The sequence below is a fragment of the Coturnix japonica genome, chromosome Z (genome assembly GCF_054131305.1).
Source record: "Coturnix japonica strain WE chromosome Z, WE-NBRP24, whole genome shotgun sequence".
In the NCBI taxonomy this organism is placed as follows: domain Eukaryota; kingdom Metazoa; phylum Chordata; class Aves; order Galliformes; family Phasianidae; genus Coturnix; species Coturnix japonica.
In genome coordinates, this window is record NC_140702.1 from 36,043,132 (window position 1) to 36,064,632 (window position 21,501).

The following is a 21,501-nucleotide window of genomic DNA, read 5'->3' on the forward strand; positions in this document are numbered from 1 at the left end:
ACACTCGCTGAGGTCACAACCGTTGCCCGGTGGGAGCGTTTGTGCCACAGCTGGTGAGCAGAGCTGGTGCTCTGGCGAGTGTCTGCACGCAGACTGAGCTCTGGGCCCTCCTTGGAGCTGATCACCCTGTGAGAGCCCATCTGAAGCAGCGCAGTGGCGTGTGCATTATCTGGGCACAGCTTGGGCTGAGCAGGCCCAGCAGGTGAGCTGGTTTTGGTGCTGGGTGGTTGCCGGGAGGTGTCTCAGCAGAAAAGCTGTGCTGGGGAGGAGTTCCCAGCTCCAGCGGTGCCCCTCAGCGCAGCTGTTTGCAGGGAAATGGGTTACTGTTGAGATTCCATCCCATGTTACGGTGAGGATGATGAAATGTCATTCCTCCCCTGGAAAACTGCTGCCGGGTCCCCAGCTTCATGTCAGACATGACAAAGGAAGGAGAGTGCGGCCTTCACAGAGAGCAACTTGTGCCTCACTGCCCCACAGATGGCTGGGTGCAGAAGAAAGCTGGGAAAATGCTTCTTCCTGACAGTTTTTCACCTGTTGCCACTTTCTGCAAGGTTCCTGTCCAAAAGGAGATTTCGGGGTTCGAGGCAGTCTTAGGAAGAGTGAAGCCAGCTCTTTCCAAGAGCGGGGCAAGTTCCTGTGGAGAGAGCCCAGGAGCTTCAGCTTCCTCTGAGACTTCACCTGCCATGTCTCAGCACGGAGATGACTGCTATTCCTATTTCTGCTCTGTGAGTGGAAAGGTATGGCTGGGTTTCTTTGCTTGGTTCTTCTTCCTTTGTCTCACTTTTAAGGGAAGGGATGGAGTGGGAGGAGCCCTACTGGTCCTTTGTGACCTCAATCAGTGGTCGGGTTCTGTGCTGACCTGGGCTAATGGCACGAATGTGGCTCAGGCTGTGTTTTCCCTTAGTGATAAATAATGTCTCAGCACTCTGATATCCCATCTCTGGCACCATCTGGAACCTCTCTGCAAATCGTGGCTGCACGTTCCCTCCAATGTTTATTCATTTCTCTCTTCAGAAGCAGCCAGCAGGCTGCCAGGGGTCCAACATCACCTTTCAGCTCACAGAGGGGCGCGATGGGGACGACCCGTCCTTTCTGCCAGGCAAACGTGAGTGTCCTCAGCCCTCTGTCATGAAGTGTGGAGGTATTTGACTATTACCTGGGCGGGGGCAGTGCTGCAGGGGATGTCAAGAAACCTTAACATTTGCAGGAAGGAGCAGCGAGAAGTGAGCAAACAGATAGTGTTTGGGCTGTCAAAGTAGCATCCTTCTGTTCTCTGGGGGGACATGGGCTTACTGGACAGTATTACTGCTGCTTGCTGGTATCTGTGAAATCAACACCTGATCTGTTGTTGTAGAGACAGAGCCTGCGCGTCCATGGAACAGTGAGGAACAAGGGGGGAAACGGAAAGCCCCCGTGGGTAAGAAGCTCTTGTGAGCTGTGGTGTGGGTACCTGCCCCTAAATAGGGCTGCATGAAGGGCAGTGTGCGTGATGTAGAAGAAAGGACACTGCAGACCTCTGCTGACTGCAGAAAGGGCACAATGCTGTGGCAGCAGAAAGGCAAACTGAAGAAAGTGCTCTTGAAGACCAGAAGCTTGTGGTTGGCTATGCTCAGATCTTCCTCCAATGAGATGCTCTTCATGTCTTTCTTGTCTCCTTTGTGTCAGAAGCTGATGCAAGCAGCCTTCCAGCAAAGCGCAGCCTTGCAGAAAGCCAGGGGAGGAGCACAGAGTGTGGCCCAGCACCCAAGAGAGGTACAGACACACAGCAGGCATCTGTCTTTCTAGCTTGGCTTTCTGTCCTTTCCTGGGACTGCTGTCATTGTATTTTCTTGGGGTCTTAATCCCTGGGCTTGACAGTTACCTTTCCCATCCTGATCTGTAATGGGAACCCAGCATTCAGCAGAGATCCCTTGGTACGGGATGAACATGGTACGGGAGAGCTGGCATTGAGCCTTTGGCATTTTCTTGCTTTTCCCAGCAGTGGCGACCAGCTCAGATGTGCCGGAGGACATCACAGACATTCAGGGTTTGTTCTCTTGGACCAGTGGTGAGTTTGGAGGCTGCAGAGCCCACAGGTGTATGTTTGCACAAGTGGGTGTGGGAAGTCCCCCAAACAGTGATCATCTTGCATTTTCAGGCGTGGCAAGAGCTGATGAGTTCCCCCACAAGAAGCCCAACGGCCCTGCCCCAGGATGCTTCATTGCTGAGCTCCCTGACAACCCCTGGGACAGCACAGAGCTCAGCACAGAGGCAAAGGCTGCTAGCAGGACCCTCATTGACCCCTTCTGGGGGCTTCCACCGTCCCCTGGGCTCCTGTCTGAGCTGCAGTGTGGGTTGTCACGGCTGTGCCCTGTCGTGCCACCAGCAAGTGCCCGTCTCAGTCCGCTGCCGACCACCCTGGCTGTCACCACACCTCCCTCAGCCCAAACTGCACAGCCCATCGAGGAAGTGCAGCCAAGGCAGCCCCAGGTGCTTCAGACTCACTCGCCACCATCACTGGGCTCTGTTATCTGCTGGGTGGCAGATAAGAAAAAGAGGGGCAGCACCAAGCGGGCCAAGCGACCTGCACCTGCTGACACCCTCCAGAAAGAGGAGAGTTCCCAGCAGGAGCAGCCCACCAGCAGTGCTCCAGCCAAGAAAAGGAAGCTGCCACTGTGCAAGAAAAGAAAAGAAAGAAAAGGCTGCAAACACCCTCATCAAGTGAAGCTGTCTAGGGCCAGCACAGGAGCCAGCAGCAGCGGGCAAGAGGGCACTTCCAGCGAGCTGTACATGCACCTGTGTGAATCCATCCAGGCCGTGCACCCACTGGGGCAGAGAGTGACTGCGGTGGGGCCGGTGTGCCGGCCACCCTCTGTGCAGCCCCAACCCACACCCAGCGCCGGCCCTGCTGCCCTCCAGCCCCAAGACAGGGGCCCAGACAAGGCAGTGCCGGCACCTCCAGGCAGCACGGCGCGGAAGGAGGACACTGCCAAGACGGTGCAGAGCTGCCTGCGCCCGTCACCACGGAGGAGCTCACTGCTGCAGAGGGACCCACAGCCACAGCTGCACCAGCAGCAGCCTCGGCCACAGCGCCCCGTGGACTCTGTGCCCTGCGTGGGGCCCCGGGCGGGTGGCCGTGCGCTACCCACAGCTCTGAAGGAGTCGCTGCCCATCACAGCCGAGCAGCGGCCCGAGCGGGAGCGCATGAAGAGGCTGGCCCAGGAGGAGCGGCAGCGGGCGGCCCAGCAGATGAAGATCGGCCCCGTGCAGTTCCTAGTGCAGCGGGAGGTAGACATGGCCATAGCTGACAAGTACGGCTACCTGTAACCCTGCGCTCCTCGCCGGCCCCCCAGCACCATGCAGCAGCAGCAGCTTTCCAGGGGCACCAGCAGCGGCTCCATCCCTCCCCTCCAGAACAGAGCCATCCTCCAAAGTCATCATTGCAGTGGGATGGGACACCGGACTCTCAATTGTTGTGAGATTTTAGGAATAAAAAACCTCATTGTTTTCTATGATGGTTTATTAAATGCTTTGTGTTTCCTTTGACGCATCCCTCTGCCTGCAGTCATTTGTGCCGTGTCACAGCCCCTCAGCTCAGAAGAGACTCCGGGAGCGGCAGCAGGGGCAGTTCTCATGGAGGGGGGAAACAGGGGCAGCTGGACCTGCTGTGCAGATGTACAGACAGGCATAAAGATACCTCACATGGCATCGTGTTTCCTCTGCGTTGTTTGGGTCTTGGCAGGTTTGTCTTCAGACCGGCACTCAGCCACGCCTGAACACCCAGAGCAGCATTTTCCAGCTGGGGGCAGATCATGAGTGGTGTCCCCCAGGGCTCGGCACTGGGGTCGCTCCTATTGAACACCTTGATCAGGGATCTCGGCCAGGGCATTGAGTGCGCCCTCATTAAGTTCACAGACAGCACTGAGCTGGGAGCGGAGTGCTGATGTGCATGAGGGGAGAAAGGTGCTGCAGGAGCTGGAGAGATTGATTGCACTGATTCTATGGTTGGGCTGCAGTTGGATATCAGGACCTCGAAGCTCTTCTCCAACTGGAGCCATTCTAGGATTCCATGATCCCATATGCATTCCAAGTCCATCCCACATCCACAGCCCACCTCATATCTATCCCATTTCCCAATACCCCATCCGTATCCATCGCATATCCATATCCCCACACCCCACAGCCCAGTGAGATCCAACGCCCCAATCCCACATCCAAGTCCCACATCCTAAATCCCACATCCCAATCTCTATTCCAAATCTCGTTCCCAATCCCTCTACCTCTAACCCATCTCCCACCCGCCAGTCCCAATCCCTCATCCCTAATCCCGATCCCAATCCCGGTTCCACATCCCATCCCCTGTAACAACAGAACGCACCCCGACCCCGCCACCACCGCCGCCCCGCCCCGCCCCCGGCCTCTCATTGGCTATCGGCAGTTCCGGCCCCATCGCACCTCTCCTCGGTCGGCGGCAGAACGGCTCCGGGCCGGGGCCGAGGAGAGGAACCGTGCTTGTCCCGAAGCGGCCCGCCGTCCCCTCCGGCGTGGGATGTGGGGATTTGGGGCGGCTGAAGGACTCGGGGCTCCCACCGCCGCAGCGCTGCTGCCCGCATCCGGGCCGTGCCCCCCACCCCGAGGCGTCCACCAGCGCTGCTCCCGGTGCCCCCCGGGGCTGAGGTGGTCGGTGGGCATAGGGGGCAGTGTGGGAGACATGATGGGGCTGTGGGAGTTGCGGGGGCTGTAGGTTAATGTGTAGCTATGAGGTGGGGGGGATGGGGGAGAATAGGGTCATATGGGGCTGTGGGGGGCAGTGGGATGGATGTAGGAGTGGATCTTGGGGTATATGGGGCTGTAGAGGGCTGTGGGGAGATGCCAAGGGATATGAGGAAATGGGTAGGTGTGAGAGTGCGGCGTCTGAGGCACGGACTCAGCCTTCTTTTATCAAGGCTAAACAGACCCAGTTCCCTAAGTCTCTCCTCATAGGGGAGATGCTCCAGGCCCTTCACCATCTTTGTGGCCCTCTGCTGGACTCTTCCCAAGAGATCCCTGTCTTTTTTGTACTGGGGAGCCCAGAACTGGACACAGTATTCCAGATGAGGCCTCACCAGGGCAGAGTAGAGGGGGAGGATCACCTCCTTTAACCTGCTGGACACGCTGTTTTTAATACACCCCAGTATGCCGTTGGCTTTTTTGGCTACAAGGGCACACTGCTGGCTCATGGTCAGTCTGTCGTCCACCAGGACGCCCAGGTCCCTCTCTGCAGAGCTCCTCTCCAGCAGGTCTTCCCCCAGCCTGTACTGGTGCATGCAATTATTTCTACCCAGGTGCAAAACTCTATACTTACTTTTGTTAAACGTCATCCGGTTTCTTACTGCCCAGCTCTCCAGCCTGTCCAGGTCTTGCTGAATGGCAGCACAGCCTTCAGGCATGTCAGCGAATCCTCCCAACTTCGTGTCATCAGCAAACTTGCTGAGGGTGGTCACTATCCCCTCATCAAGGCCATTGATGAAGATGTTGAACAGGACCGGACCCAGTACAGACCCCTGGGGGACGCCACTAGTTACAGGCCTCCAGCCAGACACCACACCGCCAACGACAACCCTCTGCACTCTGCCAGTCAGCCAATTCTTGACCCACTTCACTGTCCACTCATCTATCCCATACTTCCTCAACTTTGTTATAAGGATGTCATGGGGGACAGTATCAAAAGCCTTACTGAAATCAAGGTAGACTACATTTACCACCCTCCCCCTGTCCACCCAGCTAGTGACATCTTCATAAAAGGCCACCTGGTTGGTCGAGCATGACCTCCCCTTGGTGAACCCGTGCTAGGTACTCCTGATAACCTCCTTATCTCTCAGTTGTCTGGAGATGGCATCCAGCACAAGCTGTTCCATCACCTTCCCTGGGACAGAGGTGAGGCTGACTGGCCTATAGTTACCCGGGTCTTCCTTCTTGCCCTTTTTGAAGACGATAAGGAAAAGGCAGAGTTTCTGAATGCCTTCTTTACATCTGTCTTTAAAAGTCGTCTCGGTCATTCCCAGGGCTCCCCATGCTCTGACCTAGTAGTCTCGGCTGGGGAGCAGACTGAACCCCCTGTGATTCTTGAAGAAGCAGTCAGGGAATTACTACTCCAACTGGACTGCCACAAGTCCATGGGTCCGGATGAGATTCACCCGAGAGTGCTGAAGGAACTGGCGGAGGTGATCGCTGAGCCGCTTTCCGTTATCTTTCAGTGCTCCCTGTTAACGGGTGAGGTCCCAGAAGACTGGAGGCTTGCCAACGTGACTCCCATTTACAAGAAAGGTTGTAAGGAGGATCCGGGGAACTACAGGCCTGTCAGCCTGACCTCGGTGCCAGGGAAGGTAATGGAACGAATTGTCTTGAGGGAGATCACGAGGCAGGTGTGGGATGACCAGGAGATGAAACCTAGCCAGCATGGGTTCGTGAAGGGCAGGTCCTGCTTGACCAATCTGATCTTCTACGATCCCGTGACCCGTCTAATAGATGAAGGAAAGGCTGTTGATGTGGTCTACTTAGACCTCAGCAAAGCCTTTGACACTGTCTCCCATGCTGTTCTCCTACGAAAGCTGGCAGCCCGTGGGTTGGATGAGTACACTCTCAGCTGGGTAAGGAGCTGGCTAGAGGGCCGGGCCCAGAGAGTGGTGGTAAATGGAGTTAAATCCAGTTGGAGACCAGTCATGAGTGGTGTTCCCCAGGGGTCGGTGCTGGGACCTGTCCTCTTCAACATCTTTATTGATGACTTGGATGAGGGCATTGAGTGCACCCTCAGTAAGTTCGCAGATGACACCAAATTGGCAGGGAGTGTCGATCTGCCTGAGGGTACAGAGGCCCTTCAGAGGGATCTGGATAGACTGGAGAGCTGGGCCAAAGCCAGCGGGATGAGGTTCAACAAGACCAAATGCCGGGTTCTGCACTTTGGCCACAACAACCCTGGGCAGCGCTACAGGCTTGGGGCAGTGGCTAGAGGATTGTGTTGAGGAAACAGACCTGGGGGTACTGATTGACAGTGTGCCCGGGTGGTCTCCAGAAACATTCAGCAAATATTGCTGAATATCAACGAGTGCAATTTTTTCCACTTGGAGAAATTCCATGGCACACTGTTGCTTCATGTGCGCTTCCCTGTCAGATGCCATTCTGTCATGCTGCCCCTCTGCTGCCATCTGTCACGCAGCAGCAACACGTAATGGGATGTTGGTGGGAAGGTTCAGCCTCTACAGCCACATCTCCTACATCTGCCTCTGATCTTACGGCCCAGGTTATACAAGAGGGGGCATTACTATTGAAGCAGAACTTATCTGAGTTAACAGTTGGATGGCCTGAGAGGTCATTTCTAACCTAAATGATGTCATGATGGGGAGATTGCTGCAGGGGAGGCAGTTGGCTGAGCAGCCTTAGATCTCAGACCTCATCACACTTCACTTGTTCAGTGTTTGACCTTGCAGCCTCACAGAACTCAGGGATGTGTCCTTGGACAAAGCCTTGATATGGGGACAGTGTCATCTCTGGGTGGTCCTGGGGGACAAAAAGTCCATGTGTGCTGAGTGCCGGGACCTGGGGGCTTTGGGCTCAATGCCATCAGGATCCCAACACTCAGTGTTCTTCCTCTGATCCTTGGCTTCCTCCTGTATACTGGGGCCAGGGAAGGGGATGGTTGCATGCTGGGCTCAGTCCATGCCAGGGGAGTCTGCCAAGCCCACAGGCACTTGGGAAGTTGGAGGGGTTATGGGAGGATAGATGCAGACCTTGCCTCCTTCAGCCTCACCAGCTCCTGGAGCACAGAGGAAGGTGAAGGCAGCTGTGCTCAGCCTCATGATGCTCCTCGCTGCCCTGTGCTGCACAGTGGAAGCTCAGGTGAAGCATCTGTGGGGGATGTGGGCTGGGGCTGGAGGTGATTGGCCATGGGGATCCCTGATGCGTCTCTCTCTCACTCTCTCCTACTCCTCTCTCCACAGCAACTAGTGCAAGTGCCAAACTCGGAAGTTGCTGTGGTGAGTGCCCAGGCAGCCACTCTGATTGTGCCCAAGGGCGGCCTTGCAGGGAGCTATGCAGGAGCAGGTGGGGTCTGTCCCTGCCTGGCAGAGGCCATCCCTCTACTTGGCACATCCAAATTTCTTCCACTTGCACACTACTCATCTTTTCTCTGGGTCCCCCAAATCCCATCTCTTGGTGGCTCAAAATGCCCATTCTTTGGAACCCCATATGAATGGTGCCCATTCTTTTGGCACCAACAGATCTCCTTTCTTTAGCAACCCGATTCTCATCTCTTTAGGTCCCCAACCCTCTGTGTTTCATTTTCCCTTTTTCTCCTCTCTTTGAGATCCTTGTTCCTTTCAATTTGGCACCCCCAAAGTCTGTTGGCACCCCCTATTCCCCTCCTTTGTGTCCCCCAATCCCCTGCCCTGTCCCTATGTCCAACCCCAACCCTGGGCTCCTCCATGGGCAGAGGCGCACACAGACCTTGGCAGCCATGAGGGTGGAGGCAGCCCTGGGACCAACCAGGCTGCTTGGATGGGGTCACCCTTTGATCCCCCAGACTCACAGTTCCCTCATGGCTTCCCCATGGCTTTTCTACCCCACACGCCAAAACCTGTTGCTGTTGCCCTTCCTGGATTGGTTAGTTGGGTGATTCTGGGGCGAGGATAGAGCTGGGATGTGTTGCTGTTCTCTCAGTTCCCCTGGGACTTGGGAACACCTCTGCAGCCCCAAGGCTGCTGTTGGGCTCCCTCCAGATGTGGGCGGGCAATGGGCAGGGGAAGGAGGCAATAGGGGGCAGCTGGGGCTGAGCAGGCTAACTACCATGCCTTGGCCATAGTGTTCTAGTGCCCACAATAGGTCCCAGCACCTTCAGGGTGTCCCATTGTCTCTGTACCCTCAGTGTGTCTCTAACAGCCCCTTTCTCCACAGGATGTGCTCAGCAGGACAGAGGAGATTCCCCCAGGCATGAGACGCGCGGCCCTGGATTTACACATCTAGGTGAGTGGCACGGGGACGCTTACAACCCCACAGGGCACTTGGGGGACTCTGGGTGCCTCCGCAGCCCTGAGGACCAGGCATCAGGTGATAGGAATTGATGGTGTGGAGGACACTGTCTGTGGCCTGTTCCTGGGGGACTTGGGCACTGTCATCTCCAGCCCCGCCGGCCCCACTCCTCCCTCGACCTCTGTTGTTGCGCGGGCCGGCGTCAGGCGCGCGTCCGCGGTTATTTTGACCACGGCAGGATCCCTTAAAGGCCGCCCGGCCGCCTGGAGGCCCGGGCCGACCCGGTCGTAACGCCGCCGCGCGTGACGCAGCCGCGCAGCTCCGGGCCAACCAGCGGCCGCGGCCGATAAACAAACGGGCGTCCCGCGCAGCAGCGCCCCGCGGCTCCGGCTGCCGTTCGCTGCCTCCCGGGCCGTTGTAGCCGCCCGCCGAGGGGCCGTGGCCGCTCCGTTGCGCTCTCGCAGTGTCGCCGCAACCGGAGTGAGTGTCCTGCGGATCGCGCCCGTCCGCCGCCTCCGCGGCTGTCGGCTGCCCTGCCCTGCCGTCCTCCCGCTCTGTCCGCACGGTACCGGCCGGAGATGGGGCTGCCGTTCCCTGCCCGCTGCGGGCCAGTGCCCGTGGGAAGGAGGGCTGGGACCGGCGCTTGGGCGCTCTCGGGGCGGGCCTCACCGGGTCCCGGCGTTGGAGCGGCGGCCGTTCCGTCCGTCCCGGGGCGCGTTGGGCGGCGGCGGGTGGCAGCTCTGGGGTTCCGTCCGTGCGCCTGCTGCGGACGGCCCGGGCCGGGTTTACCGCCCCGCAGCTGGCTGTGTCGCCCCGTGCGGCTCCGCGGCGCTCCGTCCCGATTGCCCCGTTCTCCACGGAGCGCTGCCAGCAGCCGCCGCCTCCGCGCCGCGCGGTGTGTGCCGGCTGCGTGCGGTGGGTGCGGGGCGCGCCTGTCAGAGTGCGGTAACTCACCCTCCGTTAACTTGTCGGGGAACAGGGGAGCAAAAGTGTTGGAGAGCAAGCCTCGCTAGCGTGCTGTGGGGAAGGTGAAGTCAGACTTGCCTCGTTGCTCCGGCACTTTCATCCCGGGACTAAAGAATGACTTATAAAAAAATCCTTAGTGCCTAAAATCAATTACTTTTTGAGAACTGCTGTGGTAAATTCGCACATAACCCGCTCACTTTTAAATGCTGTGCACTGGTGGCTGCTGTGTGTGCTGGTGCTGCAGCTTTCACATGGGTTTTGGAAGCTGGGTGTGTGGCGCTGAGGTTACTGGAGGAGCTCACTGACAAGTGGATGTCTTGAGTTGGCTTCAGTAACTGTGTGGATTTTGGAACACTTTAATATCTCTGCACAGCTTCTGGTCAGTTGGTGTAAGAGACAGAGGTAACTGAAGAAAGCTGGTGATCTGGCTGGGTGGGTCAGAATTCCCTGTAAGCACGCTGGTGGAGTAGTTGGAGCTTCTTGTGATAAGCATACCGATGGTCAAAGATCAATAGGTCAGGTGCAGGAAGGGCAACACTTGGTCTGCCAGCAGAGAATGAACTTATTCCTTCACACAAATAAGTACTGTGTATTTTAGTGATGTCTCAGGTTTGCAGGAAAATACTGAGGTCAGCTGGTATTTAAGGTGTTTGTTAAGCCCGTACAGTGATTTACAGATGATCGCAAATACTGTCTTAGTAGTAGAAACAGGAAGATTGTGTGTGGAAAGATGCTGTTTTCTAAGTTTCTGAAAGTGTGTCTTTATTAGGTGGAAGTGGGCTAAGAGGAAATAATGCATTTTTGAGCTTTTCATCATTCTATCTATCTTTAGATGTTGCAGAAGTGGGTAACTAGATTCTGCTGTAATATGAAGAGTTGCATTGAAGTGTCCTACTAACTAAATCAGCAATGTTAACAGCTTTTCTAGTATTACAGTATCACAGTATCACGGTCTGGTGCAGGTTGGAAGGGACCTTAGAGATCATCGAGTTCAACCCCTGGGATTCCAGTCCCTGTGTAGCAGAGCGGCACTTCTACCACTTGCACCACAGGGGCACACAGTCTTAACTAAAAACAATAACTGGTGATCTTGTGTGTTTGCTGTTTCCTTTAGAAACTAATTTCTATCCATTTTTATTCTATAGAAATAAATATAATTGAGGAATAAGCATTTCTGTCATCTTGTTGTTGCCACTGTATTTCAGTGAATTGTAACAGGTGCATTTGTAATCTCTTCTCTGAGCTTCAGGTTCCAATTTACTGCATGTTCAGCTAATTAGAATATGGAGTCTCATTCCGACTAATCTCCTAAGCTGAATAACCATTCAGTTACTGAGAATTAAAATATATTTGTCTGCATACTTGTATGTACACATAGATGTGTGTGTCCCAAAATCTGCATTTATTGTGCTGTTTTGACACTTAAAACATAACATGTTATACTTTATGTGCTACTGACTGGGTTTTTTGTGTTCTTTTTCCCTAGATCCTTGGTTGTGGTCTGATCAGAGAATCTGAAGGTCACCATCAGGTAGGCTCACGATTTGTTGCACAGTATGTTTTGTTCTGAAAATATGTCAGACTTCACTATATGTTTTTCGTTTTGAAAGAAGCGCAGCTGGATAACATCTGATTTGTATGTCATACAGTTCTTTGTGTGTCAGAAACACTGTTTCAGCTTCTGAGAACTTGAACAGAGTTCACAGTATGATAAACTTAGCAGTATGAGCTTACATATTGGTTCCTTCATCTTTGAAAAGTGAAATCTCTTATTCCTTTTAAATAATTATTTTAGGTAATGGTTTTTGCTGTGCTTTTATTGTTGCCTGTTGATATATCTATATATACTAGGGCTATGACAGAAGTTTGTACTTGAGAAAATCTGGAGTTTAATTGATAGAAGGAGCCTGTTGAGTCTTCTATAGAGTCTCACGTGGGTTGCTTCCTTATTATTTACAAAAGAATGTGTAGACCACCTAAGCAGACATTCAACTTGTCAAACCATGAATTTAACTTCTGGTCATAAGCAATAAGCATGTGTTTTACTAAACCTCTATCCTAATACATCAACATAGTGTTTGTTTTCTCTAATTTACCATTGCAGATGGATATGACCACTTTCAATACTCGTCTAGTTTTCCAAACTCTGCATGGAAAAGCTGCAGTTTTACAAATATTCCTGTGCCAAAGATATCATTTTTATTCTAGATGCATGATTTGAGTTTTGGAATGATGTCATGGGCAGATGCACATGTTATCTATACGTATGGGTGGTAACCGCAGGCATATGTGTTGTAGTTCTGCCTCTCCTCAGCACACCCTTTGTTTTCCTGTAAAAAAAGGTGAAGTTAATGTTTGAGGAGATTATTGACCAAAATGTTCGGCTCACCCTCCTGTGAGGAATACTGTTTATTGAAATAATTTCCAGTCACATGCAAAGAAAACTGAGCTTGTAAAGCAAGAGATAAGGCAGCTTACCTCAAATCGAAGCCTGCATATGCAGAATACCAACTTTCTTAAATCATGTTTGTCAGGCTGCAGGGACAGAATCTGAACATGTTTTGTTGCAGTATGCTATTCTATTTTATTGTGACATTTCTCCCTTTGAAGGCTGGTTTATTTAGGGCTGACTGCTTGTGGCTTCCCACCCCCCCACACTAAATGCCGTCCCTCAGGAACAAATGCATTAGCTTAAAATATCTGTTTTATAGTTTGCTCTTTCTTTATCTCCATAAAGATATAAGATATCTTGAGATATAGGCTACTACAATGTGGTTAAAATACCAAGAAGTAGTAGGGTTGATTATTTATTTATTTATTTACTTATTTTCCCTTAAATTCCAACACTGTCTTGTGCTTTATGAGACAAAACTTCTGTGGATGACAGAATCAAATTATTACTTGTTCTATCAACAGTATTTTCACTTTCAGTTCTGCGCTGCTTTCCCAGGAAGCTCTTCATTGAGAGAAGCAGCTGAGTAGAATTTCAGACACAGCAATGGCATCTGTTATAATGAGTTCAGTTCCTACCACTGCATCTCGTTTTGCCTTACTACAACTGGAAAGTGATACTGATTCCAAGTCTGGAAAAGGCAGAAGTGGCCATGGTGGTGGTAAATCTCAAGAGTCAGAGGGTAGATCTACTACGAATGAGAAAAAAAGAGAGAAAAGGAGACGAAAGAAAGAACAGCAGCAGAGTGAAGCCAATGAGGTAAAAGGACTGTAATTCCAGCAGTGGATATGATTATTATTTGATAAATACTCTTTTTGTTTTTCTCTGCCCCTGAAAAGTCACTGTTTTGTATTCTGTCTGTGAAAGAAATACTACTGAATCACATAGCATTTTTTTTCTTTTTCAAAATAGTTCTTCATTCAAGTTAGGGTGTTCTTTGTCTGATTAAACAAAAATGTAGCTCAAGCTATAGAGCAGGAAAAGGAAGTCCCAGTCTAAATTGATACTGGATTGTTTTTGTGCTGCCTTTGTGTGAAATATAGGGAACAAGAATGTCTGTTAATGCCTATGCTTCTACCAGTGAATGTCACTGAGTTCTAGAACTGACAGGTTTTCACCACCAAACTTTTTTAATTAAGTAAAGAATTAAGATTGCTCTGTTGTATCTGTGTGGTGAAGCAATTAAAGGTAAGTTTCATTGTAGATTCTTAAATAGGACTAACTTTAGAGTGTTGAAAAACTTCAAAAACTGTCGACCTAATTCTTTTTCCTATCAGAACCTCTAGTTTCTCTGCTAGTTGATACCAGGACCGTATACCACATGTTCATTGGTGTTGTGTTCAATTTGGTTCGGGTGTGAGCCCACAATAAAATCTGAACCAACATGAAAACTGAAGCATGTCGTAGATCTGTTCAAAGTATTTTCACCTGACAAGATATGTTTATTTTGTGTGACTGGTTTTTCTAATCTACTACTAAGAAAAAATATATGTTATAGTATGTGCTGTATTTGATCAAACAAAAATGTAGCCCAGGCTATTATTAAGTAAACTACATGTAAGTGTGTTGGCCTCTGTGTTAATGACTTTATTAGTCTGTTAAGGCTCTTTCTTAGTAACACTTTGATTAATGTGAAATGGAATTTTGTATTTCAGCTCAGAAACCTTGCTTTTAAAAAGATTCCTCAGAAATCCTCCCATGGAGGTTGTCTATCACAGCATGAACAAAAACTGCATGCTACAGTGCAGAAGGACTCTCAGGAAGAAAACTGGCAAGAGTGGAGGCAAAGAGATGAACAGGTACGGCTTTCTGTATTCTACTGTCTGTGGCTTCCCTGAAGTATGTTAATCAGTGAAGTTGTCTGCTATGTAGATTTGTTTTGTTTTTTTTTTTAAATGTAATCCATTTAAATGGATTTAAATCTTCTGACATATCAATTCATTGTGGACATTGCAGTTTTGACTGCCTTGGTTTTCCCTTCAAAGCACTTAACTGTGCACAGACTTCTAAGAAGAAGAATTGTGAATAAGCGACACAAACTGGAATTAGAAAGCATTTTTGAAACTTGTATTCAACTTCTACACTGACATGCTTGAAGCTACCAGGGTGCTATTTTCACTGATGGAGGTTTACAGCTCACCAGAAAATATTGTCTTGAACAGATTCCTATTGTTGAGAGAAAAATGTAGAAAACTATATTGTTACCAGTGGTCCCTTTCACGCCAGGATTCAAGGGCTAAGCCTCCGCGAATCCGGCCTCCTCCAGCCGGGGCCCATTTAACTACACGTTCACACCAATATGGTGAATAGCTAAATGGCGTTTTATTGTGTGTGTTAGCGGTTTAAATAAGCCGCTATCTACTTCGTCTACACCCTTTCTACATATGCATAAATCCTTCTACATATGCATAACCGAGCAGGGGAGGGCCTATCGCGTTACATCCCGAGTGTTCGTGCACGCCTAATGCAACATTTCCCCCCCCCATGCTTAACAAAACCATGCCCCGTTACAATGCAAGCGCCGATCCTAATCCTAATATATAAAAGTGTTAGTCCTTATACAATTTAAACTTTGTTACATATTAACTATAAAGTGATGTATACAGGTTACAAAACATGCAGAGATAAGTGGTGCAATGTCTAACAATGTTAGTGGTGTTCTAAACAGTATATCCAAGGCATCTTTGGTTATATTATAAAGTTCATCCTTCTGCGCAAAGCTTCTTGTATATCCGCTGGAACTCCATTCTCTCATTAAGCACTCTTTCCATTGTAAGTTGTAAGCAACCCTTCAAAGTCCTTGCACTTGTGCCCTTGAGTCAGCAGCAGGAAATCTATTGCAGCTCTATTCTGTAAAACAGTATGCCTGAAAAAAAGTTCTCAGCTTTCGATTAGTTTTCCGTTTCTCCCAGACCGCCCTTTTGGGTGATGACTGCATCAGGTTTTATTCTTCTTGACAGGACGCATAAAATTTTTCTGGATTCTCTATCCTTTACTGTGGCATAACCTCTTCGTTCAAAATGATTGATTGCATAATGTGCTACGCCAATACATCCGCCTGCTGGGCTACCGGGATCCTACCTCTGTGACCTTCCCCCTCCCCAAGGACACGTATCTTGTCCTTCAGGAGTCGGTTGGCCCTTTCCACAATTGCTTGCCCCTGGGAATTCCCAGGGATTCCTGTCGAGTGCGATATTCCCCAATGCTCAAGCCATTCTTGAGTAGATCGCGAGATGAAGCACGAGCCATTGTCTGTCTTGATGTGTCGCGGCACACCAAGGACCACGATGGCAGTGGCCCAGTGTCGCTGAGCAGCAGGGGACTTAAATGTTAACATAATCATCACTCAATCAAAACCTTGACTGACAATGCACTAAACATAAGGTTACATGAAAGGTCATAATTTTCTGAGTTGACATATACACACTGATTCCAGCTTTCATTTTAGACAATTCTATAAATGGAAATTTCTAAGCTAATGTATTATTACTTATCGACAACTACGAGGTGATAAACCACCAAACGGAGAGAGAAGGAACACAATAGTGGTGAATGTGATAGGCAGTGCCTGCAGGGCATCCCCTGCTTCAAAGTGCACTTTGCCTTTCTCACCCATCTCAGATTCTCTCCTGTTTTAATTCTTGCTAACAAACCACTATATTAGATCTCTCTACAATACAGACTACTCAGAAAAAGTTATTTACAGCTATAGTCACTTATTTCTATTGTTACTTGTTTTACCCTTAACTTTCTTCTTTTTGTTTTATTTAATTGGTAAGCTTTTCTTGTTGACCTTCTCCTACTATAGTTACAAAAATCATCTATGGGTAGTAATTCTTGATGCAGTATAGAGTGAGATGCACCTGTATCTGCCAGAAAACAAATATCTTCGCACTGCTGTGTGCACACTGCATTCAGCCCACTGGGGGCAAAACTCATCCTAGGATCTTCAGGACCTGCTCTAGTAAAGCTGCTACCGTTCCTCCCAACTCCACCACCACAATTCCCCCTCCATTCAATTTCCAAGCTCCATCAACAAATTTGTCCAAGTCCTCTACCCTAGTTCCCTAAATGAGTATATTATTGGGAGAAAGTGAAGACATTCTTGCTTGGACTAGCAAGAGACCTTCAGAGGTGCAAACAGTTCTGCAGACAAAGAGGGAGAAAACCGAAAGATTGTAACAATTTCTGCCAGACAGACCATCCTGGCATGATCACGGGACGTTTAGCTTGTGCACCTGGCATGGGTGTGAGCAGATACTATAAAGACCATTGGCAAGACCCACCAAAACTGAGGCGGTTTGGAGTGAGTGGCAAGAGACCATGGGTTCACTTATGACCAAAGCTCAATCAGCTGAGCTGTCTGTGTTACTCGGAATGCAATTGGTGCTGCATTCTTATCCGTACCTCGGGTCTCTACTATCCACACCAAATTATCGCTTACTTTGTAATTCAGGTCCCAGCAGGGGTAGTGATTAACACTAAACTAGGGGCACGTGCACTCCCAATGTTTTGCTTTTGTCCCCATTCGGAAGTAACGATTTGTTTACTTTCACAAGCGGCGGAGGGTGGGGGGGGTAGGCAGTGACGAGGGGCAGCGCGGGGCTTTGCGTTCTCTTACTGGCACTTAAACTTTTCTGGCTAGAGCAGATCACTTTCAATATTTTAACTCACTGTTCTTCTGTAACCTTTTTCCTGTTTTTTGTTTTTCACAAGTAATATAGTTTTCACTGATACCACTGGGCTGGTGCTGACACTGGAAAACATCAGTGCAAAGGTCTTTATGATAGATTTCTTTTGTAACCACAACTAACAGATATTAGATAGGTCCCTTGGCTCGTTTCATTTGGAAACACTATGGAGGAGTTGCATGTAAATCATAATCAGTTTGACAAAAAGATGAAAGAAAGGAATGATTATCACTGTGAAAGAAGTACCAGAAATCCAGGATGACCTGAAAAAAGGTCTGCAAACATTTCTAGGTTTTTCAAAAGCAATAAACTTCTTGGAGAAGCACAAACGTCAAAAATTACTTTCTCACTTCCCCAAGAGGTGCACACACAAAACTTTCCAAATTCCAAGATTCGTTACAAGTTACTTAAACCACCAATCTTCAAGCCATAACCAAATTATGTAGTTTTAACACATCCAAGGACTGATATCAATCACAATCCACAACCACAACAAACAAAAGCATAGATGAAAAAAGACTTCTCAAAGTTGTTAACAGCAGTTTAACCGACTCCGACTGCCGTGGCTCTCTCATCAGCTGGTCTTGTTTCAGCTTCAGAGACTCCACTCGAGCCCAGGGCCCCCTGACCGGACCCCCAATTAACGACAAGAAGGAATGCCTCCCTTATCTTTGACCAATCCGTGACCAGGTCGCTCTTCTTCTCCCTTGCCCCTCCTCCCAGGTAGAGGCGGACAAGCAGCCCACCCTCTTGGGGAAGGGTTATGATGACTAGGAACGCCTCCGCCCCCGCTGATGTGGATTGGCTTCTATCTTGGTTACGCCTATCCATCCAGCCCCCCGGGGCGGAGCCACACCCACAACCCATCCCATCTCGAGGAAGGGACCCATCCTCTCGCCCCTGCTCACTCCCCTTCCCCACCCCCAAGGATGGGCGAAGGAACGCAGGTTGCTTTGGATACCGTGATGGGGCCTCCGAGGAAGGCTTCTGCGGGTCAAGAGATAAGGATGTGGAATGTGTGGAATGCTGCTGGACAGGGCCATCTGGTTGTTGTTCAGCCGGAGTGATGGCTGTGGTCGGGATGGCGCGCTCCACATTGTCTTTGTCTTTCAAATCCTCACATCTGCAAGAGAAAAGGCCTCCCGACCCAATTCCCAAAGCAGCCCCGAGCTGAGCATCAGTCTTCCCTTCTTTCCAAGCCGTTTTCAGCGCCCCAAGCACCAACCCCCACGTTTTGAGCTCAGCATCTTTCTGCTCATTGATTGTGCATTCACAGAGCAAAAAAGTTAAAGAGTCCCACTTATTGTGGTCCAAAATCTCCCGAGGAGAGGAAAGCTCTCTCTCCTTTTCTAGGCAACTAATGACGGCCGCGATGTCCTTCTTAGAAGGAACACGATTGCCACCATGGTCTTTACAAAATTGAAGCAATACCTTTACGACTTGCTCCATAGTCGATCCGAGACGAAGAAGTTCGCTCGGCCCCGAAACCACGGTCCTACCGCCGGTAGCCTGCCGCCGACCTCACAGACTCTCTTTATCCGACGGGCATGCAGAGGATGTCCAACGCCTTGAATCCTAACGTCCTCACACGGGGCACCACTTGTTACCAGTGGTCCCTTTCACGCCAGGATTCAAGGGCTAAGCCTCCGCGAATCCGGCCTCCTCCAGCCGGGGCCCATTTAACTACACGTTCACACCAATATGGTGAATAGCTAAATGGCGTTTTATTGTGTGTGTTAGCGGTTTAAATAAGCCGCTATCTACTTCGTCTACACCCCTTCTACATATGCATAAATCCTTCTACATATGCATAACCGAGCAGGGGAGGGCCTATCGCGTTACATCCCGAGTGTTCGTGCACGCCTAATGCAACACTATATCAACAAAATGACATATAGATGTCATATTTTTTATTTTTTTTTAATTAAATTTATTGCTAATGCTTCGATATAGGTGCTTCCTTAAATATAGTAAAATTCTCAGCTTTGCAGGCTTCTGGATGATTGTTCTGTAGGTGGAGTAATGATCTAATACTTGCTTTGGAAAATTTTCAGAGCTAATTACTTAATGTACTGAACAAAAAAAACCTGTACCTTAAATGTTTTTATATTCTGCATGCTATGAAGCAATTATTTCAGTTAAAAAGGAGAATATTAGTCTAATTACTGGATGTCAAAATGGTCAGACAAAGTAAATTCAATTATAGAGTCAGTTGTTATTCATTTAGATCCTACTGACATACAGGCTGTGCTACTGCGAAATTGCCGTGGATTGTTTTTCTTTATAAAATAACTGTAGAGCAATCACCATAACAATAATCTCACCAAAATCCAGGAATAAAACTTCTCAACCCAATTGACAAGTTAGGAAGCTGACATTTCTTTATTGCAGAGGCGGGCGCATGGGGGACCAAATCATCCTGGCATGCCCACCCAGGATGTAAAGCATATAGATATCAAACATTTTAGCATGTGAATCTACATACAGTTTCCACAAATGCCTGTCTATCTCTAGAATAGATATATGTGTTGAAATCTAATGCTGTTCACGTGCTGCGTTGATGAAAATGAGAACTGTTTTGAAGCATATGAAAATTGCATTTGATTAGGGGAAAGCCTGGGGGATGACTGCAAAGTGAGTTCAGCAGACTTAAAAAAAAAAAAAAAAAAAAAAAAAAAAGTAGAACTCCCAAACAAAATGGCAAATCTGTAACGCTTTTTTTAAAAAACAAGATTTGTTTGCCCAAGTACCTTAATTTAGTCAATATGTTGGTTCATATGTTGGTTGTTATTAACTTCTGATTTCCTTGTGTACTTTTTGTGAAGTTACACAGGTTGTATTATAAGACTTGGTAAAAATCGCTGTATTGAAGAACACAATTGACATGTAGGCTCAAGCTGCAATTTACATGTTTATTGGAGTGAGGAGGTACAGATTCAAAGTTTCCATATTCAGAAGGCATGAACAACTAGTCAGTTTCTTTTGCCCGACAATACAATATTGATGAAGGTAAAATCTGAATGATATACTATAATAAAGGTGATATTCAACACTAGATAAGAAACCATGGCGCTCTGCTTCCATGGAGATACTGTGCAAAGGGATGCTGCTTTTCAAAGAGTGTCTTTTACCTTGTGAAGTGTTCCTGTTGGTATATTTACACTTCAAATAATCATACTGATGACCCTTTCCTTTTCTAGATGTCTAGATGAAGTCAAAAGTTAGATTTGTCTGAACCACAAAGTGATTCTGTGATCCACAGTACTATTCTGTCATCTTCAGTGCTTTAGAGAAAGTTGCTTTAAGAGCTTTGTACATTGATCTCAATTTGAGGGATTTTACATATACCCAGAAATCGGTATCAAACGTGCCTCTCGAGTATGTGAGAAAAGGAATGTGCTTTCTGGACTTTGGATAGGCTTAAATGATAGTGGGCCTATATAGCTGTTTACTTAGAGACAATTGGTCTTTCCAGGCCTGGGGAAGAGTGGTTGGAAAGCTACCTGATGGAAAGGGACCTTGGTGTACTGATGGCCAGCAGTGTACCCAGGTGGCCAAGAGGGCCAATGGCATCCTGACTTGTATCAGGAATGGTGTGGTGAGCAGGACTAGGGAAGTCATCCTGCCCCTGTATTTGGCACTGGTGAGGCCTCACCTCGAGTACTGTGTTCAGTTTTGGGCACCTTGGTACAGAAAGGACATTGAGGTGCTGGAGCAGGTTCAAAGAAGAGCAACAAGGCTGGTTAAGGGCTTGAAGAATATGCTCTGTGAGGAGAGACTGAAGGAACTGGGGCTGTTTAGTCTGGGGAAGAGGGGGGAGAGGGTAGACCTCATTGCTCTCTTCAAATACTTGAAAGGTGCTTACAGCGAGAGTGGGGTTGGTCTCTTCTCACTGGTGACAGGTAACAGGATGAGGAGAAATGCCCTCAAGTTGTACTTGGCGGGGTTTAGGTTGGATATGAGGAAAAACTTCTTTCCAGTGCTTAACAACCCTTTCTGTAATAGGCTCCTCAAGGAGGTTGCTGAATCACCATCCACGGAAAAAAAAAACCAAAAAACAATTGGATGTGATGCTCAGGGACATGATTGAGTGGTGAGTTGCTAGAATTAGGGTATTATGGTTAGGTTGGACTTGATGATCTTTAAGATCTTTTCCAACCTGAGCAATTTTACAATTCTGTGATTCCAAGGCCTTGGCATTGATGACTGGCTTTGAGAAAAGTCAGGTTTGTGCTGCATCTCTGCTCTGGAAATAGTAACCTTTGTTCTACACTTAGCCAGCTTCACTTAGCTGTGCCCTGAATTTAATGACTACTAGGTAAATTGATAGGACTATTTTTGTACTAGAGATTCCACTATGCAACTGTTTAATGTTGCTGTGCTAAATTATTACCTAAACATACTGATAGA

General features: G+C 48.9%; 2 protein-coding genes across 35 annotated transcripts in view; both read left to right on the forward strand.

Annotated features, from left to right (window-relative positions):
* Nucleotides 1-303: 303 nt before the first annotated feature.
* LOC146753920 (uncharacterized) lies at nt 304-3,443 on the forward strand. Its single transcript, XM_085530399.1, has 6 exons — nt 304-743; nt 1,012-1,105; nt 1,355-1,417; nt 1,666-1,752; nt 1,979-2,047; nt 2,138-3,443. Exons 1-6 carry the CDS (start codon nt 408-410, stop codon nt 3,304-3,306), a joined length of 1,818 nt encoding a protein of 605 aa, XP_085386525.1. The 5' UTR covers nt 304-407; the 3' UTR covers nt 3,307-3,443.
* A 47-nt stretch (nt 3,444-3,490) lies between these two features.
* The window catches only part of GKAP1 (G kinase anchoring protein 1), a 31,446-nt gene continuing 13,435 nt past the window's right edge, over nt 3,491-21,501 (forward strand). For 8 of the 34 annotated variants that reach the window (XR_014939878.1, XM_015849254.3, XM_015849259.3 and 5 more), the window contains exons 1-4: nt 9,339-9,462; nt 11,435-11,479; nt 12,880-13,159; nt 14,056-14,199. Coding sequence is in view for 33 of the 34 variants with exons in the window: in XM_015849254.3 (XP_015704740.1) it covers nt 12,947-13,159; nt 14,056-14,199 (357 nt within the window). In the remaining variant the exon portion in view is untranslated. Of the gene's footprint in view, nt 4,660-7,721; nt 8,330-8,427; nt 8,977-9,338; nt 9,548-11,434; nt 11,480-12,864; nt 13,160-14,055; nt 14,200-21,501 lie in introns of those variants that run through there. The other 26 variants (XM_015849256.3, XM_085530367.1, XM_085530372.1 and 23 more) reach the window with 17 other exon arrangements.